Below are 27,947 nucleotides of genomic sequence, written 5' to 3'. Positions count from 1 at the left end.
CCCCACCCCCACCCCCAGCAGACCCTTCCCTCAGTTGCCCACAGCAGAGACGGACGACACGCAGCTGGAACGATCAATGAAATTTATTGAAGAGAACCACTTACTGAAACCATTGCAGAGAAGGGAATGACAACACGGAGAGGAACTTCTAACGGCCGCTACAGCCCACAGGTCTCGGGGACAGTCAGTCTCTAACGGGGTGCCTCAGCTGCCCCCCATGCTGAGGCCCTCCCACCACAGTCTCCCTTCCTGGGAGCCCCACGGTCAGCCTCTTGGCAGAACGATGGACACTGGCAATGTCTTCTCACTCCACGGCACCCCCTCCCCCTCTGGCTGACATTCTGGGGTGGGGCCCTGCCCTATGGGCCACATAGGACAGTCACAGGACGCTGGAAAATACAACAGGGGACACCACACCAAGCCCAGGAAACTGAGCCACAAGTAACAACAGGTTGGCACATGAGAGCACAGTCCCACTGGAGCCTCCCGCAGCCCCTCCATGTCCCTGCTCCAGTTCTTCCTTCCCGAGGTCCCGGGGTGAGCGCCGGCCACGCCCTCGTCTGTCCATCCTTCCAGGCATCTCCTGGGACTGGGCTCGGGGACTCTGGGGTGGGGTGGGGGCCACTGCTCAGATAAGCACACACCTCCACAGGAACAAGCAGCGGTTGGCCTAAATCTCCACCGAGAAGGCAGAGTTGAGCTCATGGCACCGGACGAGAGAGAGCAGAGCCCGGGCTGGCACTGAAGCTCACAGCACGTGCCAGGGCCGAGAGGGTGCTGTCTGCTAGGCCAGGACCCCACCCCGGGCTCACACACACCTAACGGCTCTGCACAGAAATGATGGCACGTGGGTTTGTATGTTTTGGGGGTGGATTACTTGACAGGTGGGTAACTACAGGGTCCACTGAGATACAAGCGGGCTTCCCAGAACAGGGAGGAGCCTGCCCCAGGTGACAGTGAACGGGGGTCCCCTTGTTGGGAGGCCCAGACAGCTGGCACCCTTGAGATGACCTCCTAACGTCTCCCAGGCCCGTGCAGGTGGCAGGCGTCCTCAGGTGCCCCTCACCCAGGCCAGGGCTGCCACTCGGGGGAGCCACCAGGCTGGCTGCCTGAGTTTGCAGGGCTTGGGATGGGGCTTGGGCTCGGTGTGGTGCTGCCTTGAGCGGGGCTACACCTCTCCCCTGCCCATTTGGGGTAACATATGTTCATCTTGGTCACTTGGAACGGCTGACGGTGCGGGTCATGGCCCCTTGGGGATCGTGAGGGGCCAGGGGCTTGGTTTGGGCTGGACGGGCCCCTCCCTCGGCCTGGTCCCCATGTGGGGTGAGGCGGCTACCCTGGCCTCGCCTCCCCCTGCCTCCAGGGCTCTGCTGCCTGGGAGGAGAGGGGGCCCCTGGGCCTTTTGAGCCTACTTGCCCGAGGAGGACTCGGGGCGGCTCATCTCCTCAGCCCCGTCCTGGTTTCCTGGCTCCTCCTGGATGAGCCCCTCCTTGGGGGTCTGCTCGGCCTCCTGGTCTCCCACCTGGGCGAGGCCTTCCGGGTTACTGCCAGGACCTCCTGGGCCCGCCCCAGAAGCACTGACCGTTTGAGCAGGGGTGGGGCCCCCGGGGGCCCCCGAGTGTCCTGCCTGACCTAGCCCCGCACGAGTAGGAACATTTTCACCTTCCCCAGTGGCAGAAGAGGACTCGGTGGTCTCCTCAGGGGCAGGGGCTGCCACGGCAGCATCATGGGTGTCAGGAGCTGCCTCATCGGCCTCTTCACGGGCCGGGGCAGCGTCAGCGGTGTCTTCACAGGTCAGGGCGGCCTGGGCAGCATCTTCACGAGCCCAGGCGGCCTGGGCAGCATCATGGGGGTCAGGAGCAGCCTCTCCACGGTCGACTGTGACAGGAACTGCCCCATCGGCCACTTCACGTGCCGGGGCAGCCTCGGCTGTGTCTTGCTTGGAAAGGGCAGCCAGGGTGGTATCTTCCTTGGGTGGGGAAGGCTTGCTTTCTTCTGCAGTGACAGGGGTGCCCTCAGTGGTGACCTCATTGGCTGGGAGGCAATCTTCATGGGTCCGGGCAGCATCTTCACAGGCCAGCGCGGCCAGGCAGTCCTGCGCAGGGGTGTCGGGATTTTCCTCCAGGAGGCCGCACATGAGATCCAGCGCGGGGCCGCCCAAGCTCTCCACCAGTCTCCTCCTCCTCTCCCTCTCTGACATGAGGCACCACAGGTACAGCGTGTCGTTGGCATGGTGCAGCCAGCTCTCAAAAGACTCTTCTCCACAGCCCGGCTCTTCCACCCCAGAAAACCTTCTCAGTACCCGGTAGGCCATAGCATCGAGCAGAGGCTGCAACGTCTGCCGCCAGTGCTGGCTCCGGGCTGCTGCCTCGTTGATGGCTCTTGCCACACCTGCAGCTCCTTCGTCACCTGGAGCCTCCGCCTCAGCTGCAGCTCCTGCCATGCTCACAGATCCTGCCACGCCTGCAACACCTGTGTCCCCTGCGTTTCCCTCTTCATCTGACGATCCTGCTTCCTCTCCAGCTCCTGCCTCGCCCTCAGCTTCCTCCTCGCCCTCAGCTTCCTCCTCACCCTCAGCTTCCTCCTCACCTGCGGCTTCTTCCTCACTTGGGGCTCCTGCCTCACCTGTGGCTTCTTCCTCACCCGCAGCTCTTGCCACATCTCCAACTTCCTCCTCACCTGCCGCTCCCGCCTCACCTGCAGCTCCTGCCATGCTCACAGATGCGACCATGCCTGCAACTCCTGTGTCCCCTGCAGCTCCCTCTTCATCTGACGATCCTGCTTCCTCTCCAGCTCCTGCCTCGCCCTCAGCTTCCTCCTCACTCCCAGCTTCTTCCTCACCTGTGGCTTCTTCCTCACCCACAGCTCTTGCCACATCTTCAGCTCCATCCTCGCCTGCAGTGACTGCCTCACTGGCAGTTCCTGCCTCCTCTGGGGCCCCTGCCTCAGACACACCTGCAGCTCCTTCCTCACCTGGAGCCTCTGGCTCAGCTGCAGCTCCTGCCATGCCCACAGATGCTACCACGCCTGCAACTCCTGTGTCCCCGGCAGCTCCCTCTTCATCTGAGGATCCTGCTTCCTCTCCAGCTCCTGCCTCACCCTCAGCTCCCTCCTCCCCTGCAGCTGCCTCCTCCCCTGCAGCTGCCTCCTCCCCTGCAGCTCTGGCCACACCTGCCCTGCCAGCCACTGCTTGCCTCTGGGGCTGTGCAGGGAAATTGGGTCTATCCCGTGACTCAGAATCAGGGCCCTGGGGCAGGAAGAACACATCCCAGAGTCCCCCCTTGCCTGGTATCTGTCGGGGGACCAAACTTCGATTTAAATACTCAGTGAACTCCACCAAAGCGACCCTGAACCCGAGCTCCTTTCTGAAGACGTTGCCCAGCACTCGGTACCTGCCCAGGGGCCACAGGGCAGCCCGCACGGCCTCCTGGAATTCCCGGTCCTCGCAGTCCTCCGGGATGCCCAGGATGAGCAGGGAGCGCTGTGCGTTTGCGCCACTCCACCTGCACCAGTCCTGCAGCATCACCAGTGGCATCACCATCACTGAGGACCTGAGGGCGGCCAGAAGGGACTGGACGGGCGTGCACGGACTCTCGCAGTGTGGGCCTCGGCCTGCGGGTGCAAAGGGGAGAGAGGCGTGTCTGTGCCACACAGCCCACCCCACCGCCCCAGCCAGAGCCCCGGGCCCCTCACGCTGGGGCCTGGAGCGCCTCCTCTCGCTGCTGGCTTCGTCGTTGGATCTTAGGAAACCTCTTCGATAAGAAACCACATTGCTTCACAAGATGGAAGGCTACCCACATTTTCTACCTCCTCTAGCCTCGGGGCTGGGGGGGGGGGTCGCCTTGTTCCCCAGGGACTCTCACGTTTTCCAATTTGGGGCATGAATTTCCCCAGGATCCTGCCTCCTTCTCTTCCACGTGCTCTGGCCTGCAGTGACAGCCCTCTTTCCTTCCTTCCCGGCAGGGTGACTCCTGTCCTCTCTTTGTTCGGGGTCGCTCTAGGCTGGGCTCCGGCCCAGTTCCACGCTGCCTGAGCAGAGCCCGCGGAGGGCCCGCCCTGTCCCTCCCTCTCCCCCGCTCTCTCTCACTGACCTCCCCTCCGGGCGCTCTGGTCTCTTCCGTAGGGCACGTTGGGCTCTCTCTGCTCTTCTCTTTCTAGCTTCCTTCAAGGGACGTCAGGGCCCCGAGTCCGTGTCCTCCTCCTGTTCTATGGCGCACACTTAGAGCTGTCCGTCTTCCTGCGATTGATCGCTTCCTGCGCTGCCTCCCACTACTTTGGGGAAGTTGTATTTTTCTATTTTCTATCACTGGGTTTGAAACGCTTCCTGAGTTCCTCTGATTTCCTCTGATTTCTTCTTCCACCTACAGGTTTGCAAATCTTTAGAGACATGTTAACCGTTGTTAACGTCAAACAAAATCCCCGGGCGACCAGGCAACTTATTCTGTCAAAGCGCAACCCTTTTAAACTTAGGGAGACGCTCCTAGGGCCCGAAGTATGGCGTCCCCCAGTGACCCCTGCGAAGGGCCTCTACTTTCCGCGGAGGCCAAGGCCCTGGCCCTCCACCGCGGCAATCTCTGCGCACCCTCCACCGAGGCGACCTGGAGCTTCTCAGACACCCGCTGCGGGGGGCAGAGCCCCTCCCCGGACCCTCCCCCACTCCACCGCCCAGGGCACCAGCCTCCCGCAGACCACTGCCTCCCCGGCGCCTCGCCCTCTCTGTGGCACCTGCACCCATGCTGCCAGGCCCTCCTCTCCCGCACCCCTCCTCAGCCAGTGGCCCCCCACCTTCCCGCCCATCCCCCTGCCCATGCCCGGGCGCATCCTCCCCAGACCCGAAAAGCGCCCTCCCCGCCAGCTGGGAGCGCTCCCCTCCAGCCCTGGGAAGCAGGGCGCCCCCACGTGCTTGGACGTTATCCCGCCCATCCGGCTCCCCAAGCCCGGAGTGCTCCCCCTAGTGCCGGCAGTGGGAGCTCTGCCCTCCCGCCTCCCACCCCACAGATGCAGGGCTGCCAGCCTGCCCCCGTCCCCCCCACCCACACATGCAGGGCTGCCAGCCTGCCCCCGCCACCCCCCTCCCCCCACAGCCAGCACCCCAGCGAGCCAGAGCGCACCGCTGCCCAGAGCATGGCCGCCCACCACTCCCGCACGCATGGCCGGCCTCGCCCACGCCTCCCACCCCAGGCGGACTCCGCTGGCGCCCCCACCCCAGCCGGCAGCCCCCCCGTGCCGGGCGCCCTCCTGTCCAGCCGCAGCCCCGGGAGCGCTCGCTTCCCATGCCCCCCCTAGAGTCACTAGCCCCCGCCCCCGCCCCCGCCTCCCCCCCTCCTGAGGCCCCTGGGAGCCCTGCCCTCAGCCCAAACCCCAGCTGGCTGCCCCCCACCCTCACCGGCTCCCGCTCGCTCACCCTCCCCTCGGACCCCCTCCCCCGCGAGCCCCCCGCCGACGTGGCTCACCTGCGCCGGCCCCGCGGGCGGCTCCCGGTCCCCTGGAAGGCCTGGCGGGCTCGCCTCAGGGCGGCTGTGTGGCCCCGGCTCACGCACTCTGCGCTCGGCCACGCCACCTCCCGCGCCTCCCAGAAGCCCCCGGGCGCAGGAGAGAAAGTTCTAGGTGGCTCAGGGCAGGGCGACGATTGGCTGCGAGGAGCACGTGAGCGACGCCGCGCGGCGAGGGCTTCACGGCGCTGTCGCAAGGCTCGCAGCCGCGGCAGCACAGCGCGGCTTCCGCCCCTGCCACCGCTGCACAGCGCGGCTTCCGCCCCTGCCGCCCGTGAAGCCGAGAGTCGGCCCGCCCGCAGAGCCCGCTGGGGCCCGTGGGGCCCACTGCCCGGTCGTCTGTGCCCTGCTGTGCTTGGTAGCGGCACGCAGACGGTCTACGTCCCTACTGACTTCTCCTCTCGGTGTCCCCATCCCGGGCGGGAGGGGTGACATCTCCATCGGCGGTGCTGGGAATGGCCGCCTCTCCCTCTGTCCCGTCACCCTCGGTTTCCTGGACAGCAAAGTTCTGTCCCTGGCCACAGACACTCCTGGGAACTAGCGCTGCGCGTCCCTCACTGCTGACCCTGCCATCGTTCTGACCTCCCATCCCAGGGACCTGCCTCTGCCTTTAACTCGGCTTGGTCCACTGTCAGCACGGTCGCTCCGACTTCCTTAGCTGCTCTTTCTGTGGGACAGCACTCGGAATCCTCTGACTATCCGCTCGCCTGAGGCTTTGCTGTCCAATCGCAGCGCCTGTGGGCAGCAAAAGCCTGGCTCTCGGCTTCATCCAGACAGTCTCTGCCTTTTAATCGCACAGTTTAACCCGTTAACATCCAGTGTGGTTTCTCCTATGGCTGGATTTACGTCCAGCCCTTTACCGGCTGCCTGAGTCTGCTGCAGATACTGAGGAAACAATACCAGAGACCGGGTGGCTTATAAACAGCAGACGTTCATTTCTCACAGTTCCGGAGGCTGAGAAGTCCAGAAGCGAGGTACCGGCAGATGCCGTGTCCGGCGAGGACCTGCCTCCTGCTTCACACACAGACATCCTCTCACCATGTCCTCGCTATGGCAGAAGCGGGTGAGGGAGCTCTCCGGGGTCTCTCTTACAAGGTCACTGATCCCGTTCATGGCGGCTCCACCCCCATGAACCAATCACCTCCCAAAGGCTCCACCTCCAAATACCATGGCGTGGAGGGGGTCGATTACACAGGTGAATCTGGGGGAGGACACAGACATTCGCTGCACAGCACTGTCTGCCCATCTCTCTCTCTTCCTATGTTCCCCTTTTCCTGCCTGAGATAGTCAAAAAGTTTTTATTGCATTTTAACTTACTATTGCCTTTTGAGGCTATTATCGCTTTGAAATGCTTTTGCTGGTTGCTCGAGAGATTATAATCTATTTCCTTAACTTTTCACTGTCCACTTGTGGCTAATGTTGTACCACTTCACATAAATGTAAGAAGCTTTCCACCATACAGATTCGTTCCCCCTCCACCCCATCCTTTATGCTGCAGTCGCCACATGTAGTACGCTTACAGATATTAGAATGCTATCTTTTGAGACTGCATTTTTCATTCACCAGAGAATTATTTCTGTTCTATCCTCAAAATCTTTCCATCCTTCCAAATTGCTTTCTAGCCGCTCTTGACTTGTAATTGCCCTGGTTCCCTTAGCAAAACTGGAGCGGGCCCCCTCTTTCCTGAGGCAGATCACCCTGGCGTATTTTTCCACATTATGCTCATCCATAGGCAATTTCAAAAGAGCTCTCTATCTGGTATGAAAAACTTCATCATTGCCCTCTCTGGGCGTTCCTGGCACTCTAGGCACACATGCATTGTGGTGCTCCTGGCTCTCCTCTCTGACCAAACTGGCCACACTTTCTCCCCCTGTCCCCTCCCTTTAATGCTGGCTGGGCCTTTAAGGTCAAGCTCAGAACACGTGTCCTCCAGGAAGCCCCTGTGGATTCCCCCAGACTGAGTTCCACCTTATCAACGTTGATCCCGCTCTGGCCCACGCACACACTCCATGCCCAGCACGCTCAGTCCCAGCTGCTCTGTCTGTGCTGCTCCAACAAAGGACAGAGGCCTCTACATACAGGTCAAGCAAGCAGCGATGTGTACAAAGTCCTAAGGAGGTGCCCAGCACTTAGCAAGTGCTCAAGGAGGGCCACTGTCGTCCGTCCTGCCACCACTATTGCGTCTCCTCCAGCATTAGTCCCTCCCTCTCCGTGAGCCCAGCCGCTGGCGCAGGGGCTGACCATGCCTAACAGAACAGCCACCCTGAGCTTTGAGTGAACAGGCCGGCAACAAACCTCACTGAAAGCCCCCTCACTCACCCCCTCTCCCCCTGCCGCCGGCGCCCATCCCCCGGAGAGGAAAGCACTGGGTCTGGGGCCTCTTGGTAACCAATGAAAGAAACAGCCCCCCAGGGTGTGTGTTTGACCCCTAGTTGAGCAGTTGTATCTGACAGAGGTGGAAGGCAGTCTCCTCACTAGATCTGCTGGGGCCCTGCGTCACCGTGGGGGCCACCTGCAGGGTGCTCATTCATCTCTCAGCTGCTCCCTCCCTTCCTCTCTCCGTCTGCCCCTCCAGGCCCTTCTGGCCTTGGCAGCTTCACCGCCCGCTGCCCGGCATTCCCCCTCTTTGGGGGGGCACCTAGAGACTGCACCAGCCGGGACTTTCCCACAGTCAGAGCCCAGGGCCCCGAGGTCTGCGGGGCCCGCCCTCCATCCCCAGGTACCAGGGGTCTTTGCCCCTATGGGGTGGGCTCAGCTCTCCCCGACCTGCTCCAAGTCTTGCCCTTTCCAGGACCTCCCAGAGGCCACTTGGGCCACTTTACCTGTTGGCCATCACCCTGTGCTCCCACTAGGCCAGGGGATTTGCCTGGCATGGTTGGGTGGAGAGGGAGAGAGAGAGGCACGCATACCTCCCAGCCCTCTCAGGAGCCCTTTCCCACATGACCAGGCTGCGTCTCCAGCCATCCGTGCCCAGCGGCCTTCCCGCCCAGTGCAGCTCCCCTCTGGGGGCAGTCAGCACCCAACCCTGGAGCTGGAGCCCCTACCCTGAGCGGTCTCCCTGTAAGTCAGAGCCGGGGGTGCAGGAACACGAATGGATGCACGCGTGTCCCAGCCCACTGCCGCCAGGGCAGGGGTCTGCCAGGGACGTGGAGCGACCCAGCTGGACTGCCCTTCCTCTGGTGCCGTCTCAAGCCCAGGGCAGCCCCCGCCTCCGCAGCTCCTCACGGCAATTTCTGTCGTGGCTCTGGCTCACTGGGACCGTGCCTGCAGAATTGCCCAGAACATTTGCACTTTGGTCCTCAGCGGGGCATGAAGAGAGGTGGCATGAACGACAAAAGCAGGGGGCTGAACCGACCCAGGGACGGGGTCTTCTAGGAGTTTGTTCCAGGTGCTCTTTTGATCTGGTAACATGCAATGATTACGTGGGAATGCGATCCAGGGTGACCTCGCCATAAGGATAGTCTGACTATCCTTAGTGGTACGGACAATAGAGGGTGTTCCACGTGGCTTCTCCCTGTGCCCTGGAGTCCTGGACTTGGGTGACGTTCCCTAATGTGGCATGGATGGGCTGTTAGGAGGTGTGCGTGGAAGTTCTTTCGCATGTGTGTGAGGAAATCCAGGAGGTCAGCTGTGGCTCCCAGTCTGCTTCTGTGTGTGCTGGGGCACGTGGACTTCGGAGCTGCTGTGGCCTCCAGTGTAAAGCAATCGCTCATTTTCAGATCGAGACAGACGTCCGGTACCGTCCCGCTCACCCTTTGAAGTGGACAACTGAGTGGCATTCGGCACACTCACAGTGTTGTGTGGTCATCACCTCGACCCCAGAACCTTTCCATCACCCAGAGGACACCCTCTACCCAGCCAGTAGTCACCCTCCCCCCACATCTCCCTCTGCCAGGCCTTGCCAACCACTAATCTGCTTTCATTCTCTAGAGATTTACCTATTCTGGACATTTAGTATGAATGGAATCACACAACATGTTGCATTTTCTGGCTTCTTTCATTTGGCTTGATATTTTCAAGTGTCGTCCATGCTGCAGCATGCGTCAGCGCTTCATTCTTTTTTATGGCTGAATAATGTTCCATTGTATGAACAGACCACATTTTATTTATCCATTCATCAGTCAATGAATATTTGGATTGTTTTCACTTTTCAGCTATTACGAATAATGTTGCTACAAACATTTCTGTGCAGGTTTTTGTGTGAACATATGTTTTCATTTCTCTTGGGTAGGTACCTAGGAGTGGAATTGCTGGGTCCTGTGGTAACACTAAGTTTAACCTTTTGAAGAACAGCCCAACTGTTTTCCAAAGTGGCTGCGCCATTTTATGTTCCCACCAGCAACGTTGAGGGGTCCAATATCTCCACTTCCTCGCCAACCTTGTTATTGTCCATCTTTTTGGTTCCAGCCATCCTGGTGGGTATGAAGGGCTATCTCACTGTGGTTTTAATCTACATTTCCCTGATGACTAATGATGCTGAGCAGCTTTAATCTTTAATCCACTGATAATGTAATTCCTGGAAAGGTAGGATTCTGACTGCCATTCTTTTCTATGCGTCTGACATCATCCTTGTTCCACTATGTCTCCATTGCGGCCTCTTTTGTGTTAAATAGATGCCTTCTAGCGTACCAGGTTAATCTCTTGGCATTTCTCTTACTATATTTTTAAGTAATTTGCTTAGTGGTTGTTCTGGGGAATACAGTCCACGTCCTCTGCCTTCCCGCCGGAGCGCTTCCCTCCCCTGGTCCCACTGCTAGCCCCGAGTCACCCAGCTGAGGGCTGCAGCAAAGGCAGAGAGACTGGAGAGAAGGGAGAGGACCGGACCCTGCGTGCAGAGTGAGGGTCCTGGAGGAAGCGTCGAGCCAAAGAGGCTGGAGAGGAAGAAGGGAGGGAGGAGAAAGCTAGGTCCGTGTTGGGAGGGAAGGGGGACCCTTCCTGCAAGTGGCAAGGGCTGCCTGGAGGAAGCCCCTAGGCCCAGATCACTTCTCCGTGGCCTTAGGGGGACACCTGTCCCTACTGCCCAATGGCCCCTGCACCCCTAGGTGCCCACAACAGAAGGGGGGCACTTGGGGCCTCTGTGGGGATGACGGCGACATGAGAGGGGAGCATCGGCCCAGGTTAGGGTGGGACTAGACAGACTCAGTGGGATGCTGCCCTCTCAGCGAGGGCGGTGTGAATGCTGCCCCCAGCCCTCCATACGTGAATAACAGGGAAACGGAAGACCCTTTCTCCCCACGTGCACGTGGTGGGCAGCGGGGTGTGCACCAAGTTGGGCCTGGGGATAGCACTCAGAGTCTAATGTCCCTCGGGAAATCCTGGAGAGAGGAGAGACAGGGACATGGCCTGAGGTGGCAAGCCCCAGCTGAGCCCCAGGAGGGGGAGGAGCCATCCTGGAGCCATGGATGCAGGGGAGAGGGCAGGGGGCAGAGGGCGCCTGTCCTGGGGGCTGTGCCGGACAAGGCTCAGGGCTCCCAACGACAAGCAATGTGCTTGGCTCTGGGTCTAGGAACCACGGTCCTGGGAACACCAAGTGCAGCCTAAGGGGACAGGAGCTCCTTGTTGCAAACTGCAGTGATGCTGCAGGCTGAGGGGGCAGGCAGGAGGCCCGAGGCTGTGGCCCACAGCGCGGCAGGGGTCACAGGGTCGGTCTGGAGCACACGTGTGAGCTGTGGCCCGGCCCTGCTCATCCCGAGGCCCTGCTGCCCATCTGGGGCCTTCCCCAGGCCTCCCCTAGGGACCATTCTGTCCTGGGAAGGACCCTGCGGGCTCTGGGATGAGAAGGTCAAAGGCGACCCCTCAGCCAAGCTCAGCCCTACCAGCCCCGCAGGAGCTCCTCACCTTTCTGCACAGCCTCGTCTTGCTCCCTCCCCCCGTGTCCCAGGGCCCCACCAACTGCGAGGCTGTGCCAGGCCCCATCAGTCTTGCTCCTTGGCCTCTATGAGGAGGCCTGACTCCCGGGTGGGGTGGGGGTGGAGGTGGGGGCCCGAGTCTTCCCCGATATGCACCCCCTGCCCACATCAGCCATCTGCCCTCCCCCCACCGTGTCCCATCTTGCCCTGGGCCTCCGCAGAGCCCTGGCGCTGGTCCCCGCATCTCGTGGCCTGAGGGCAGCCGCAGCACTAGACAGCAGGCCTGGGGGGGGGGGGGCCCCGGGAGTGCCCCAAGGTCAGACGTGGCAGGGTTAGAGCCCACGTCTGCAGGCTCCCTCTCTGGCGTCTGGTGCACTTTCTGGAAGAGGGGCTTGGCCAGGCGAGGTCAATGACCTGTTCCAGTCTCACCTCAGCCCCTCTGTCGCTCTCTCTTTTCCATTTTTGGCAGGACCTGGCCACCCTTGGTTGTCATCAAGCTTGGACCGGGGCTCCGTGTGTCCGTGGTTGGCTGAGAGTGACCCGGGCAGTGTGCACAGAGAAATGGCGCACATCGAGACATCCAGCGGGGCCCAGAGGACGCCAGAGAGACACCCCAACACCTGCCCCGGCAGAGGGCCGGCAACACGGCCGTGCCGGGATCAGATGGGAGCCAAAGGCCAGGGCCTCCTCCCCGGGGCTCTTCTGCCGCCGCCTCTAGGAGCGAGGGCTCTCGCAGATGACTCCAGACTGCACAAGAGGAGAGAAAAGCTGAGAACTCACAGCCGTTGTGTCCCCGTGCACAGGCAGTTGCCATGAACGTGTGGCACGTGTCCAGCCAGGCTCGCTCTTGGAGGCTTTAAAAAGGCACTGATGTTGGTGAGATGCGGAAGCAACACAGGTTCGCCCCTCGGAGAGAGCGTCCATCACCATTACCCACGCACCATGGGTCTTTCCTTGGGCTGTCTCCTGGGGCTGTCACCATTAATAATCTGCCGCGTCTCTCTCAGCTGTGTTTCTGGGACTGTCACTGCTAGCCACACACCTCGAGCGTCCTTTCCAGGCCTGGGTCGTGTGGTCAGTTGGCCTGGCCTGGAATCCCAGTGCCTCCACTGCAGAGCTGTGGTACTTTGGGTAAGTGCCTGAACCTTCCTGTGCCTGGCGTCCTCATCTGGAGAAGAGGGGTCATTACAGGACGCTCCTCCCCCCAGGGCTCCTCTGAGGACTCGTGGAGCGGGTGCAGGCCCCGTTGCTCAGCCCACTGCCTGGCACAAAATCAGTGCTCAGAGACAGAAGCTCTGAGGGAGAGGCTCACCCTTCTCCCAGGCTCCAAACCCCTTAGCACCTTTGGGGTACACAGCTGGTGGGTGTAGGGCCATTAGTCCCCGATTTCTGCTGTCCTTTGTTTGGCCAGGTGGGATCACGGCTCTCAGACTGCCAAGTGGGACGGGAAGCAAAGTGTGGGGGTGCCGTGGAAAGCATTGCCTCGAACAGTGCCGAAGAGAGCACGGCGTGGGACGGCATGCAGCGTGGGGTCACTTTGTGCAGAGCCCAGGTGGGTGTGACCTGGAACACTTGGATCTGGGCTCAGGGAGATTAGGGCCAAGGCTTCGGCAGTACAACGTGCCCCGGAACAGGACCCCAGCTCCCAGAGTACTCCTTGGTAATCTGGGCTGGCTGTCAACCCCGCCGGTGAGAAGCTGCCCCAGCCCGCCTCTGGGATAGGAAAGCAATCTGCTTAGGGGGCTGATCTTTACTCTTTGTGATGGGGACCAGGGCTTCCAATGAGGTGTTAGGAAAACAGGGACCTATGGCTTTCTACCGTGAGAATGGGGGCCATGAGTTTGAGCCCAGGCGGACAGCTGGGGCTGAGAGCAGGGCAGCTGGAGGTGCTGGCGGCCAAACGCTCCCGGGAAGGACTCCCACGTGCAGAGTCTGCTGGCTCGGGAGGCAGGCCCTACTCCAGGCTCCATGAGGGGGTGTGGGGTCTAGAAGAGGATGGTGGCCTTGCGAGGGGCTGAACCCCAAATGACAGGGACTTCAGGTAGGGAAAATCTCAGAGGGCAAAGCGGGCTCCCGGGCATGGGGCCAGCCTGGCTGGGGAGGAACGCGGGCTGCACAGCTCTGGGGGCCCCCAGCAGCAAGAGACCTTGGCCCGTCCCCCAGTCCTGGGGAAGTGGCTGACAGTCACTTGGGCTTGGGACTCTGCCCTACCGGCCCTGGGCGAAGGACTCAGGGGCCTGGGGTAGGGGGTACCCGCTCAACATGCAAAGGAAAAACGGGGATGAGGGTGGGAAGACAAGTACGCACTCGTCTCTTTCCAAATCTCTCGCTGGGTGCGGGCAGAGGAGGAAAGGCTGGGAAGGGGTGGCCTCCAGGGGCCCCTCTCTTCTGTGCCAGCCCCAGAAGGAGGAGGGCTGATTCCCAGGGCCGGCCCTGCGGCAGCTCCCCTCCACGGGCGGGGCGGGGAAGCCGCTGTCCCACGCAGTCCAGGAAGGACTCCAACCCACCACCACCCGCCTCACGCACGCGCACACCCTCTCACACACGTCCAGTGACGCTCACTCCCACTCGCTCACACTCAGACACACTCACATGCTCTTACACTTGCACACTCCCACTCATTCACACACACATTCACTTGCACTCACACACACATTCAATGACACGAATGCACACTCTCACTCGCTCACACGCACACTCACACCTGCTTGGGGAACACGCCCACACAGGTACACTGCGCGAGGGAGAGACAAGGGATCAGCCCCTCCCATCCCCTCTCCTCTTGTCCTGCCCCCAAATCCTGAGGGGCTGGCGGAAAGTGGCCAGTGGCCATGGCCCTGCCAAGACACGGGGGACAGACGACCTGGGATGGTGCCTTGCCTGAAGGAGGCAGGGAGAGCAGAGCCCACCTGGGAGCCCCCCGGATCCTGCAGTACCCCTTGATGGGACACGTGCAGGTGTCCCTATAACACGGAGCCAAGTCCACTGGGCCCAAGAGGCTGCAGGCATGGCCCTCATGATCTCCGTCCCGACAGCCCTCGCCGCCCCCTCTCCATTGCCCTGCGCGCCCAGCATCTCCAGGGGCCCCCGCCCCCCGTCCCTGCAGACCCGCTGTCTGCAGCTCTCGCCACACAGCTCAGGGCTCCCCACGTGCTCGGTTCCCACAGGCCGGTTGGACGGCCACAGCCCAGGCCTCAGCTCCCTGCAAGGTCCTCGCCCTGGCCCTCCCTGCTTTGGGAACTGCGTTCTTCTTCTGTACTGTGGGGGTGGTCAGAGACTCTGCCCCTTCAGAATGGCTGGAGGACGCCAGTGGGCACAGACTGGGCAGGCCCTCGAGGGCCCCTCACCATTTCTGGGACAACGGTACCATCCGTCCCCTCTCCTCTCCGCACCTTCGTTCCGTCTCCCGAAGACTCTGAATCAGCTCGGCGCCTGATGGCCGGCTGCCCTCAATTTGTGGTGGGCTCCCAGCCCCCTGAGGTGAGGGCAGAGCCCAGGCAGGTGGAGGCAGATGGCTCCTGGCTCCTGACACCTGACGACACCCTCTCTGAGCACTGCCCCTCCAGCCACGGCGCGCAGAGAGAGGGTCTCAAGGATCAGCAGCATCCTCCATCCTGGGTGGGTGCCCTCCTCAGGTGGCACCGAGGGCTCACTGGGCTGCAGGGACCCAGAGTCCACCTGCTCTGGGCAGGAAGGGGCCACTCCCCAGCTCCTGCCTGCAGCCTCCCACTCACACCCGCTGCCTCCTGCCTGCTCCCAGGACACAGGACTGGTGCCCCTAGGAGTTGGCTGGGAGGGGAGTGGGACAGGAAGGCGGTGCCCCGGCCCCTCGAGGGGCCGCCCTGCCCAGGACTCAAGAGTGGAGGGTGGCTCTCCCTGCCTTTCCTCCCCCGACCCAGGGCATGAGGGCTGTGGAGCCCTCGCCCAGCCCGCCCTCCATCCCTCGGCCATGAAACACCGGCAGGTCCCCAAACGTCCCTCGGTGGCTAGACAGAGGCTGGCCACTTGTCGGCTGGCAGGAGTGGGCTGAGCGGGCAACCACCCCCAGCCCAGAGTCCTGGGCCCAGCTCCTGGCAGGGGCATCTGACCTCAGGCCTGGGCCCTTCTGTGGCCCGCTGGTCTCTGGGATTGCACACGTGACCTCTCTGACCCGTCCGGGTGCCCTGAGCCCCTACAGCGGTGCCAGGGATCCTGGAGCCCTGGATCCTGCCTGTGGTTCCTCCCCCTCCCTTCAACGTCTAGCCCGCTTATTTCTGGGGACACCCCGAGTTTCCTGGGGACCCAACCAGCCACTGCCCACGCCCACAAGTTCCTGTCACTCAGCTCCGTCCAGCCCAGGGGACGACACAGCCCCTCCTGGCCCCTGTCCTGATCATACCCCAATGCAGGTGACAGGCCACTGTTGCCCCCACCCCCACCCCCAGCAGACCCTTCCCTCAGTTGCCCACAGCAGAGACGGACGACACGCAGCTGGAACGATCAATGAAATTTATTGAAGAGAACCACTTACTGAAACCATTGCAGAGAAGGGAATGACAACACGGAGAGGAACTTCTAACGGCCGCTACAGCCCACAGGTCTCGGGGACAGTCAGTCTCTAACAGGGTGCCTCAGCTGCCCCCCAAGCTGAGGCCCTCCCACCACAGTCTGCCTTCCTGGGAGCCCCTCGGCCAGCCTCTTGGCAGAACGATGGACACTGGCAATGTCTTCTCACTCCACGGCACCCCCTCCCCCTCTGGCTGACATTCTCGGGTGGGGCCCTGCCCTATGGGCCACATAAGACAGTAACAGGACGCTGGAAAATACAACAGGGGACACCACACCAAGCCCAGGAAACTGAGCCACAAGTAACAACAGGTTGGCACATGAGAGCACAGTCCCACTGGAGCCTCCCGCAGCCCCTCCATGTCCCTGCTCCAGTTCTTCCTTCCCGAGGTCCCGGGGTGAGCGCCGGCCATGCCCTCGTCTGTCCATCCTTCCAGGCATCTCCTGGGACTGGCCTTGGGGTCTCCGGGGTGGGGTGGGGGCCACTGCTCAGATAAGAACACACACATTTTCACAGGAACAAGCAACGGTTGGCCTAAATCCACACCAAGAAGGCAGAGTTGAGCTCACGGCAGTGGACGAGAGTGAGCAGAGCCCGGGCTGGCAGTGAAGCTCACAGCACGTGCCAGGGCCGAGAGGGTGCTGCCTGCTAGGCCAGGACCCCCACCCTGGGATCACGTACACCCCACGGCTCTGCAGAGAAATCATGGCTAGTGTGTTTGTGTGTGTGTGTTTTGGGCGTGGATTAGTTGACACTTGGGTAACTACGGGGTCCACAGAGATACAAGTGGGCTTCCCAGAACAGGGAGAAGCCTGCCCCAGGGCACAGTGAATAGGGGTCCTGCTGTCGGGAGGCCCAGGCAGCTGGCACCCTTGAGATGATCCCCTAACGTCTCCCAGGCCTGTGCAGGTGGCAGACGTCTTCAGGAGCCCCTCACCCAGCCTGGGGCTGCCACTCATGGGAGCTGCCAGGCTGGCTGCATGAGTTGGCAGGGTTTGGGGCTGGCTTTGGCAACGGCAGCTGCTGAGTTGTGGTTTGTCAGGCCAGTCCCAAGTCCCCTTGCCTGCTTTCTCTAGGTCTCCAGTGGCCCTGCGCAAACACAAGCAGAACAAAACAACACCCCTCCTGCAACAACTCCTCCATCCTCCTCCTCCTCATCATCCTTCTCTACTTCTTCCTCCTCCTTCCCTTCTACCTCCTCCTTTTCCTCCTCCTCCTCCTGCTTTGTACCAAAGGTTTCTCTGCACACCCACTCACATCAAAGCCATCTGTGGGTACAGGCGCCCCAGGTACCCAACACCCCCTCCTGTCCTCACTTGCACAGGGGCTCAAGGGTGCTGCCTTCCTGGGGCTTCTCTAGGGCAGCGTACATGATCCTGAACACAGGCTGGACCCTGCGGCCTCCCCTCCAGAGCTTTACCTCTGTTCTGTGCAGCTCTTCCTCACTGGTGCTGGCCCCTTCTGTCAGGGGCGACCCCGGGGAAGACTCCTCTGGGCCCCACGTGGCTTGGGAGCCAGTTGGCGTTCTTAACTCAGAGGCCACAAGGTGGGTATTTGGGGCTGGCCAGCCAGAACCCCCAAATGCACCTTCTTCAGCCTCTGCCACATCGGGGTCTCTGCCAGTGGCTGGACCACGCCATGTGCTAGGGGCGGTTGATCTTTGCTTATGTTGCCAGCACCTCCCTGAGCTGAGTTCAGCTTGGTGGATGGAGACCCTTCCAGTTGGTGAAGGTTGAGGGAGCTCGGCCTGGGCCTGGCTGCCCTGCCCCTCTGCCCCACTCAAGTCCCCTGCTGTTTGTGTGGACTGCCTCTTCCCCTTCTTAAAATCTTTCTGCTGCTTGCCAGAGGAAGGGCTGCCTGCATCTCTTGAGCCTATGCTTCCTAGGGCTCGGGGTGGCTCATGGCCCCAGCCCCTGTCTCGTTTCCCGACTCTTCTGCTGCAAACTGAGGCCTCTGCTTTGCTAGAGGTTGGCTCTTGGCCCTAGGACATGCTGCCTGGCTGTGGTCTTCCTCTCCACTACCATAGAGGCATGGCGTTCGCCCGCGCTTCAGTGCTGGGACTGCCCCTTCCAGGCGGGTCTGGGTGCTGCTCTCCCTAAACAACCCCGCCTGCACAATGACCTGAGGCATGGGGACACTGGCTTCTGCTACTACCTGCCTGCCAAAGGCCATGCGGCCCCTTCCTACTTGCCTCTCCCTCTCCTTCGTCACTGCCATGGTAGTCTCCCACTCCTCTTCATCTCGAATGAGTTTCACTAACTCCAGAAAAGTGGGAGGATGTCCCCGCTGATCCAGGATCTCAAGCTTGCCCCGGAGGGTGGTGGTCATGGAGGCCCTGGCTAGGATGTGTTTCAGGCGGATCATGTCTGTGCTGTGCATCGAAAAGGGGCTCTGCTGCACGGCCCTCTGCAGCAGGGGCTCCAACCGAAGCAAGAACACAGAGATTTTCTCGCCAGTCTTCTGAAAGGTCTGGAGGAACTTAAACTGTGAGGTTCTCCAGTCCTCTTTATTCCCAAAGATCTCCTTCAGGGCGTCCAGGCACTGCTCCATAGTCATAGAGTCATTGTTGGCCCGGAGCACCCGCATTATTGACAGGGCGGAGCCACGTAAGCTCTCCAGCAAACGCCGCATCTTCTCCACCTCAGGCACTTGCCATATCTGCATCATGTCAGTGACCTGCTCTAGCCAGCCTTCAAAGTTCTCTTCGCCTGGGCCTGGGGAAACACTTCCCGAAAACACTTTCAGTTTTCGGTACCACATGCTTTCTTTCAGAGGTTGCAAAACTGGTAGTTTGACTTGGGCCAAGCCCTCTGGCTCCATGCCCTCAGTGAGAGTGCTATACCCTAGGCTTTTGGCCACATCTACCATTCTCCGGCCCTCATCTTTCAGGAAGTAGTTCAGTCTAGTGATAAATTCATCATCAGGATTACGGGGTTTTACCACCACTTGCCAAGCACCTCCCTTTCCTGGTATCTCACTGGGCATCATAGCATAATTGACGGTGTCGGCCAATTCGATGAAGACTGCCTTAGCATTGTCTTCTCTTCTGAACATTCTGCCCAGCACCTTGTAAGCGCACAGGGGCTGTAAGCCTGCCTTCACGGTCTCTTTAATTTCAGCCTCACTGCACTCCACGGGGATCCCCACGATCAGCAGGGCCTTCCTGGGGTCCAGGTCCATCCCCTTGCACCAATCTTCTAACAGTGTCACGGCCATTGCTCCCACTATCTATGGACTGATCTAATACTAGGGGCAGTAATCAGCTCGCAGTTTGACCAGGACTCAAAGAATTCCGAGCCGGTGCCAAGTACGAAGGCAGACGTGTTCCAGGTTTCCACAGGCTGTAACGCAAATGGGGTGAGTGTATCATTAATGCCTGCTCCCCACCCCCACCACAAGACCCTCCTCTGCCCCCATCTCAGCTCACAGGGATTCAGTCCCTGCTTTTCAGGGCTCCCCATGTCAATTAGTGGAAGGTAGAGTGTGGAGGAGTCTCCCCAGGCCAAACTCCCCCCACCTCATCCCCTCCCTGCTGACCTCCTCCTGCCGTGGGTTCCTCCTCAAAGTCTGAGGACTCTGCTGCGTGTGCTGCAGGTACCTGTGGTGAAAAGGCCAGCATCAGGAGGCAGCGCCTGACACCTGGGGATACTGACAAAGCCCTCCAAGCAGGAGAGGACAGGAGAATGTCACACTCCCCAGCTCAGGGCCGTGCAGGCCCAGGGCACCTGGCACCCTCTTTGCTAGGGCAAAGGCTGGAGGAATGAGATCCAGAGTTGCCCTCTTTCTCAGAAGATGCCTGATAGATGAGAAAGATGGCTGGAGCTCTGCACAATACAATGAAACTAGTGGGTGTGGAGAATGTGTGACAAGCTGCAGTGTTGCCGTGGATACCGAGAACAGCATGGACCATGGGTTTATATCGCAGAGTGTCATGTGGTAAGGTTAAGGCCCTTGAGGAGCAAGAGGTGATGTCACTGGCCTCCAACCACTGAAATGTCCTAGAAACAAGAGGGGAATGAGGGAGGTGTGGAGGGTGGGCAGTAAGGATCAAGTGCTGAAAAAACAAGAGCTTGCAGTTTCAAATTGTGTGGAAGCTGGAACCAGGTGCAGAAAAGGGACACAGAAAGGGTCTCCACTGCCACACTGCAGGAGATGGAAAACTCCCACCCTAGGTGTGACCCGACCCTGCAGAGCCTGTATACCTTGGCAGGCAGCCCCTTTCCTCCTGCTCTTTGCCAGGGTTACAGAGGCTCCTCCCAACACAGGCCCACCTCACAGCTGCTCACCACGCTGAGGAAGGCCCCGATTGCACTGAAGACTCTGGGATTCCACTGACACTCAATCTTGGCTTGCCCTCTAGCTCTGTCCACAGTCAGGCAGTTCCTGGCCCTGGGATGGTGGGTACTGCTCCACTGGATCTGTCCAAAGCAAGACACAAGTATTCTGCTATGGTTCTGCCCCACATGCCCCTGCTCAGGCTGTGCCGACTCTGGGTCTGCAGAAGTATCCACAAGTACCGCAAGAAGAAACTGCTCACCGCAGTCCGCTGCTAGACCAGAAGGGATCCTACAGTCAGATTATTGCTCCACCCTCAGTTCCAGCCCCGCCCTCAAACCCCGCCTCCCACTGCCAAGTCCCACCTCTTCCCGTTCCTCACCCTCACCCAAGCCCCACCCCCACTGAAGATCAATCCTTGTCCCTACCCAAGTCCTACCCCTGCCAGCCATACCCCGCCCCTGCCAAGCCCCGCCCCCACGAAGTCTCACTCTTTCCCATGCCCTACCCCCCACTCAAGCCCCACCCCACCTAAGCCCAACCCCTGACTCCAAGCCCCACCCCCGCTGATGATCAATCCCTGCCCCCACCCACGTCCTAACCGTCGTCCACGTCCCACCCCCACTCAAGCCCTGCCCCCACCCAGGCCCCACCCCATATAAGCCCAACCCCTGATGCTGGAGCCCCGCCCCCACCAGAGAGCAATCCCTGGCCCCACTCACGTCCTACCCTTGCCAGCCATGTTCCACCCCTCTGAGGCCCTGCCCCCACCCAAATACCATGCCCGCCTAAGCCTAGCCCTGACGCCAAGCCCCACCCCCACTGGAGCTCAGTCCTTATCCCCACCCAAGTCCTACTCATGCCACCCATGCTCCACCCCTCCCAAGCCACGCCCCCACCCAAGCCCCACCTCTCCCGCCCGTGTCCCACCCCTCTCAAGCCCAGCCCCCACTAAATCTCTTTCCCCAACCCCCAGCACCCAAGCCCCACCCTCACCCAAGCTCCACCTCCACCTAAGCCCAACCTCTGATGCCAAGCCCCACCCCTACTGAAGCTCAATCCTTGTCGCCACCTAAGTCCTACCACTGCCACCTGTGCCCCACCCCTGAAAAGCCCCGCCCCCACCCAAGCCCCACCCCTTCAAGCCCTGCCCCCAAGTCTCATTCTTTCCCAAGCCCCACCCCCACCTAAGCCCAACCCCTGACTCCAAGCCCCACCCCCACTGATGATCAATCCCTGCCCCCACCCACGTCCTAACCGTCATCCATGTCCCACCCCCACTCAAGCCCTGCCCCCACCCAGGCCCCACCCCATCTAAGCCCAAACCCTGATGCCGAGCCCCACCCCCACCCAAGCGCAATCCCTGCCCCCACTCAAGCTATGCCCCATCCCTTCCCAAGGCCCATCTCTGTCCTATGCCCTGCCCCCCATTCAAGCCCTGCCCCCACCCACGCCCAACTGCTGTCCCCAAGTCTCCCATCGTCATTCCCCAGTGTTACCCCCTCCCATCCTAAGCCCCTTCAAACCCCCCTGCCTCAAACACCCCCCATTCAGGAGCAGGAATACGTCTGGTCAGTGGAAGCTGGCGCAGGCCAGGAGAGGAAGGACTGAAACCGCTTTCCCTCCAGGGGAAGGCCCAGAGCCACTTGTCCTGAATGCAATGGCTCTGGGCAGGGTTAGGTGTGGAATAGGTTCCCCTGCAGTTGCAAAGCTGGTCGCAACGCCTGGAAACGGCATGGAGCTGGCGGGGTGCCAGGCCTGATCTAGTGGGATCCCACTTCCAGGGGAAACCTATAGCCACTGACCCCTGGGACGCTAAGGTAGATTGCAAAGGTTGTTGGGGGGGATCCCTTTCAGTTTGGTTTGCTTTCTGTGCCCCGGGCCCCGTGCTGTACCTGTTGGAGACGCCTGCAGGCCAGAGCACCCGAGCACTACAGCCGCCACGCGTCCGTCGCTGCTGCTGCCGCGGTGCACACTGGGCCGGGAGCTGAAGGCGGGAAGAGGTTGTCAGGTGACAAACCCCCCGTGGAGTTGCACACGGCCCGCTCGCAGCTGCGCCCTCGCAGCGTGGCACCCACCCCGCCCCCTCGAAAGGGTCCCCACTCCCTGCCCATATCCCTGCTACGCCTAGGGGAACAGAAAGTTCAACTCGACTTGGGGGCAGCTTATATTGCAGAGCTGGACCAAGTCTGGCCTCGGATTAGCTCAAAGGAGACCGCCAGGCCTGCCAGGTGCCACACCAGACCCAGCCGCCATTGCGGCTTCTGTTGCGCACGTCTCTTCCCCATCGGACAGGAGCTGTGTCATGATGGTCACCAGTCGCTCTCCCTAGTTGAATATTCCAAGCAGTCAGCGCAGGGCCGGGTGCAAAAGGAAAGCCCCAGTGGGTGCTTACTAAAGGAAACTCCTGATCCCCGTTAGGTACTGAGCTGTGTTCTAGGGGAGGACGGCACAAATGCAGCTGCTTCCTGCATTTCACAAGAGACAGAAAACTATCAAAGGATTCCATTCTCCTATTATTCTCTTGACTTCACGACCAAGTATTACCCACCTGGTACCCAAACCGCTTCCCGCCCTTTCCCGAAGGAGGTTTCTTCCACAGAGGGAAGATGGGAATGTTTGCCCTGGGGGCCGAAGGACCCAAAAGCGCTGTTCCAGAAAAGGACACGGGTGAGGCACAGTAGCACGCTGGGAGGTGTGCACAAACCCCAAGGAGATCTTGATAAAAATGCAGGTTCTGAGTCAGGAGGACTGGGTTGGGAATGAGATTCGGCGTTTCTCGAAAGCTCCGTGACTCTGATGCTGCAGAGCCCTGACTATGCTTTGACTACCAGGGCTCTGAAGCCTGTAATTACTTTTCAGGATCAGAAGTTGTGGGCCTTTGGCAACAGAAAAGATTTCTTTTGCTTTATTTGGGATACTCAGCCCCCTGGTGTTACAGGGATCACAAGGTATCACAAAGGGCCGTAACACGGAAAGCGGGCTTCTGGCTCTGCGATCCTGGAAAGCAGTGAGGGGTAAGAAAGACCCCTGAAAACATATCACATTCTATTAGTTTTAGGTGTACAACATAATGATTCAATATTTGTATATATTGCAAAATGACCACCATCGCAAGTCTAGTTAACATCCATCATCACACACAGTTAGAAATTTCTTTTCTTGTGATGAGAACTTTTAAGACCTACCCTCTTAGCAACTTTCAAATATGCAATAGAGAATTATTAACTATAGTCTCCATGCTGTACATTACATCCCCAGGACTTGTTTTATATGTATGCTTTGTGTGCATGTATGTGTATGTAATATTTCCTATCTCTGATGGTATTACCAAATTAGATTATAAAATCCCTTCAAGGAGCTCTATTATTATTGGTTTAAAGATAATTAACTGCTTCTATAAATAGAATACTCTTATTATTCTCAGGAATTAATGAAAGTGAATTTATTCTAACAACTTCATTTCAATAGTAGTTATGTTTCATATATAGTTTGTCAGTCCTAAAGATAGTTTCCAAGATCTTTTGGTAACTTAAAACCTTAGACTTAGGGGCCGCCCAGTCGTACAGCGGTTAAGTGTGCACGTTCCGCTTCAGTGGCCCAGGGTTCCCCAGTTCGGATCCCGGGTGCGGACATGGCACCACGTGGAAAGCCATGCTGTGGTAGGCGTCCCACATATAAAGTAGAGGAAGATGGGCACGGATGTTAGCTCAGGGCCAGTCTTCCTCACCAAAAAGAGGAGGATTGGCAGCAGATGTTAGCTCAGGGCTAAGCTGCCTCAAAAAAAAAAAAAAAAAAAAAAAAAAAAAAAACCTTAGATTTATATTAAATTAAATGTACAAGGTATGCAGGATGTGTTTTTGTTAAAGAGTAATTTTGTCCTGAACTAAAATGACTGGTTGTTCAGAATGAGAAAGTTGAAAGCACAGAACAAAACCTGAGTAGATATGGAAAGTTGTAAAAGGGTCACAGAAAAGGAATTTTATTTCTTGTGGTCAAAGTTGGCTAAAGTTAAATCTGTTTATGAGATTTTTAAAAACGAGGTGTAATATCAAATAGTACACTGATGCAAAACTAGGATTTGTTTTTCTCTGTTAAAATGGAAAAATTTTCTTAGATTATTGGTCTACTCTTAATAAGAGGTAGTAAAAGGTTTTTCTCTACTTTTTGAGTAATCTGCCTAGAAAACAAAGATTCTACATCTTATCAGAATAATTTTCTTTGCTTTATGTTGATTTTATCATGTCCTTAATTACTTGAGAACCAAGTCTTACTTTTGAAAGAACTAAGGTTCTTTACAATTGTATTACCGCCTATATTAACTTTTAAAATATTTTGTCACTTTGGTTAAATACACAGCCAAGTAGTGTTTCTCACTGACCCATGATCATATTTAACAAAGTGTTCAAACCTCCTGAAAACTTTGATATTTTGCCTTCGTAAACTCAAATCCTAAGTGATAGAATCTTGATCTCAAATCTTTGAATTTTCCCAGAGAGACCTTGAAAATCACAAAGGATCTTTCACCTTGTGAAAACAGAGGTGCTAGAAATGAGTAGGTTTATTTGATATATCGAGTTGCATGGGAGGCTTTGTCAAATCAGAAGAGATGCCTAACCTTCCCTAGGTTAAATGTGTGCGGGCAGAATGTTATTAATTGAAATATTTTAGAAATTCTCTGAAGATCCTAGAGATGTGCCACCACCCTCGCTGTCCATGGTGTGTCCTGGTGCTGCTTTGCTTGATATTAAACAACAGTGTAGCATTTTCAGTCATAATTCTGGTTGTCTTTTAAAATGTTGCATGCCACAGAAATGACCAAATTTCCTACTCAATTGCATTATTTTTGTAAGGAACTCACATGAAATCTTTAACTATGGGCATTTAAAATCATTTGTCAGGCACGGATAGTTTACTGAGTCTTCCCTGAAAGTACTTGCAATCAGCTACAGGCCAGAAGGCTTCTCTTAAAGAAAAAGGGACTGTCTCAGACCCCTAGGGAGAGGACTACACCAGGCGCTCTTAGGCACAGACTTTTGATGGCCTTGCTTCAACAACTTTGAGATCCTACCACTGGACTGAGCCAGAATTTCCAGAACTCTAGTGAAGAAGCTGATGGGTTCATGAGACTGCTAGCCCAAGACTGAGCAGAACAGGAATCAATTACATAGGACTGAATGCACTCATGAAGGATGCTTATGGGTTTTGTTTGGAATGTTGCTGATGCTTTAATGTTCTATTTTCTGGATATAAAGAGCTCCTTTCTCATTTCTCTTAAACTATCCATAACGCATAACAATTTAGTAGACTATAATTTTTTTTGAAGATCTAATTGGCTTCATTAAACACTTCATGAACTGGGCAGCATTTCATCTAGCAACTTGAAGGGCACTCCTGACTCTACTTTTATAAACAGAAATGAAACATTTATCTTTTTCTCCCTGCCAAATCCCTCCAGAATTCAGAAATTCTTTTTGGGCATTCTTATTTTCATGGCAATACAATTATTTGCCTAGGTTCAATAAGAACCTATCCTCCTCGTTAACAGGACATAATTGGAAACACTGGTTATATGGCCAAGGCTTTGGCTACAATGTCGTATTTGAGAATGATGCTCAGAGAATCAGGCATGACCTGACAATTTTAACTAGGTTGAGTTTATGAAGTCAATTCTTACAAAACCTTCTTGGGAAACCCAGCCTGATACCTCATTTACAGAGTGCCCAGCCTTACAAGTGAGTAAGGAAGGTCACTTCCCGGCAGGCCAAGAAAACTTAGGATATTTTATGAACCTCAAGAAGAGAGGAATTCACCAAAATATATGGGAACTGTGGGTGAAATACAGTGGTGAGTTTTTGGCTTGACTTCCTAACCTTGAGAGGCTTTTAAAAGTCCAATCTGAAATTCCTTATAAAAACTTCTAGCAAAGCAAACTTTAAAAGGCCTGTACAATTAATTACCATTCTTGCTGCACCTGTGCAAGTAATCAGGTGAAATCTAATGAGACCAGGTATTTGGTGATAAAAAATAACCTTACTCTGAGATTATCTTTGATCAAAGAGGAGGTGACCATAGAGAGAAATTTTGCATTTCATTAGAAAACTACAGCATGCTATTGTGGGTTATGACATTCTGGTCCTGTTCATTCTCTTTGAGCTATTTTGCACCTCTTTGTCAACTTCATGGTTTTGTTACCTATCTGTAAATTGGAATGAACCCTGTGATCTTGCACACATTGTCAACCCTTACCAAATTTTCAGTTTTGAATTCCTTCAATATCTTGAAGGAATTGATCAATATTGAACAATTGATATTCAATGTCAATTTCAGTATCGAATTTCCTTCAGTAGCTGACTACAACCTTCCAAACTAACACTTCTCATTTTTCTCCCTCCTTCCTGATTTGGCATTACCAGGACCTAAAACCTGACTGCCCAGATCCTCATGGAGACTCCAGATTGCCTTGAAGCTGGCCTTCCCTGCCAGAATCTGAAGCAGCACTGAGAGTTAAAGGCCAATGACTTGATCTATACCTTAGAGGACTATCACCCCAGCACACCACGCAGGGGCCAAATTTCTCTGGAACAAGTCACTAACTGGGTTAGTAAGGAAGGTCATGCGGGCCTTTATATGAGAGGCACCCCCGTCTTAAGATGCCTGACACTAAAATAACTACCCTTTGCCATCACTTCTCAACAGATGATTCAGCTGATTTTGCAGGAGCAATGCCTCTAAGAGTCCTCAGGAGACTGTTTCTTAGACCCTGCTTTGCCCAACTTAGATCAATGACCCCTCTAGTCTGTTGAGTGGTGAATGAATGTTGTTTGTCTTGAACAATAGGAGAAACTGACAATGCTGAATTTTACATGAGCCCTCTGACCCTGGAAAGAGCAAAGAAAGCCGCACTTTGTGTCCTGTGAAGTGGTTTACTGTAAAGAACCCCGCTTCCCCATAGGACTTAGATGAGACTCAAGGGTGCCTCTCTTGTTTCTCTATGACAAGGCCAGACAGACCCTCCAAATTCCCATTCTTTGCCTCAAAAATAATTAGCTAAATTTTGTACCCACTGGTAAACTGGAACAAAATGCTTGTTAATCAAACTTTGGTTTTGCTTCTCTCTTTCCTCCAGGCCCCTGAACTTTGGCCCACTCACAGCCGAAGCCGGCCAGCAGCCTCTCCTGGGAAAAGGCTGGCCCCAGGGGGAAATATTTGCCGATCTACTGTGCCATCATGCTACCTTTTTACCCTACTTCCCCACATTTGATTCTTTCTAGCCTTTCTTACTCCTCTTTATAAAAGAAAAACTCTTTTTGCCTAACTCTTCAGATGCTTGCAGAGCTTCTGGTCACAGCATTCTCGCTATTGTAAAAGCACCCCTCCCCCTATTGCAAGTCTCTTCCCCCTATAATAATTCTTCTGAATAAAAGTCTGCCCTAAATATGTGCAGTTCCTTGTGTATTAAATATATTTCAATAAAGCTGTTAAAAATATGAATGTGCAAACAGTACTCACAAAAAATGTCCTGTAGCAATCTCTCATAGCCAAAGGAAACTTCAGAGAGAGACTCACACACTCCCAAGCAGAGAGTAGGTGAAGAAGGCACCCAGAGGAGGAAATTATGCTGATCACATTATGAAGAGTGCAGACAGAAGTAGTTCCCTGGGCAGTGGAGAGCATGGCGGGGGGTGTGGTATCACAGGCACCATTCACAGGCAGAGCCTAGTGTTCAGAAGACATTCAGAGGGAAAGAAATCCTACAGATGGCATTAGATAACGGGACTGTCT

General features: G+C 57.0%; 2 protein-coding genes across 6 annotated transcripts; both read right to left on the bottom strand.

Moving 5' to 3' along the window:
- Positions 1-65: 65 nt before the first annotated feature.
- LOC138921875 (paraneoplastic antigen Ma6E-like) lies at positions 66-6,212 on the bottom strand. Of its 3 annotated transcripts, none has more exons than XM_070257562.1 (3): positions 5,454-6,212; positions 4,092-4,377; positions 66-3,612 (listed from the first exon to the last, which is right to left on the bottom strand). In XM_070257562.1, exon 3 carries the CDS (start codon positions 3,539-3,541, stop codon positions 1,409-1,411), a length of 2,133 nt encoding a protein of 710 aa, XP_070113663.1. In that variant the 5' UTR covers positions 3,542-3,612; positions 4,092-4,377; positions 5,454-6,212; the 3' UTR covers positions 66-1,408. The 3 variants fall into 3 exon arrangements, with proteins under 3 accessions (XP_070113663.1, XP_070113664.1, XP_070113662.1); XM_070257563.1 differs by having other exon boundaries at positions 4,092-4,361; positions 5,454-6,134; XM_070257561.1 differs by lacking the exons at positions 4,092-4,377; positions 5,454-6,212 and adding an exon at positions 3,864-3,971.
- Positions 66-27,947, bottom strand: PNMA5 (PNMA family member 5). Of its 3 annotated transcripts, none has more exons than XR_011434824.1 (5): positions 22,058-22,197; positions 20,174-20,305; positions 19,425-19,485; positions 16,533-19,228; positions 66-781 (listed from the first exon to the last, which is right to left on the bottom strand). XR_011434824.1 is itself a non-coding variant. In XM_014729269.3 (5 exons), the coding sequence occupies exon 5, from the start codon at positions 19,101-19,103 to the stop codon at positions 17,769-17,771; it is 1,335 nt and encodes a 444-aa protein (XP_014584755.1). In that variant the 5' UTR covers positions 19,104-19,228; positions 19,425-19,485; positions 20,174-20,305; positions 22,058-22,149; positions 27,675-27,947; the 3' UTR covers positions 15,813-17,768. The 3 variants fall into 3 exon arrangements, 2 of the variants coding, with proteins under 2 accessions (XP_014584755.1, XP_070113681.1); XM_014729269.3 differs by lacking the exon at positions 66-781 and adding an exon at positions 27,675-27,947 and having other exon boundaries at positions 15,813-19,228; positions 22,058-22,149; XM_070257580.1 differs by lacking the exon at positions 66-781 and having other exon boundaries at positions 15,813-19,228; positions 20,159-20,305.

This window comes from Equus caballus, chromosome X (assembly GCF_041296265.1).
Source record: "Equus caballus isolate H_3958 breed thoroughbred chromosome X, TB-T2T, whole genome shotgun sequence".
NCBI lineage: Eukaryota > Metazoa > Chordata > Mammalia > Perissodactyla > Equidae > Equus > Equus caballus.
The sequence above is the reverse complement of the archived record's forward strand: the minus strand, read 5'-3'. Positions and strand labels throughout refer to the sequence as shown.

What these genes read in the sequence shown, in the direction of transcription:
- PNMA5 (XM_014729269.3), bottom strand. Translation starts at nt 19,103, where the DNA reads ATGGCCGTGACACTGTTAGAAGATTGGTGCAAGGGGATGGACCTGGAC.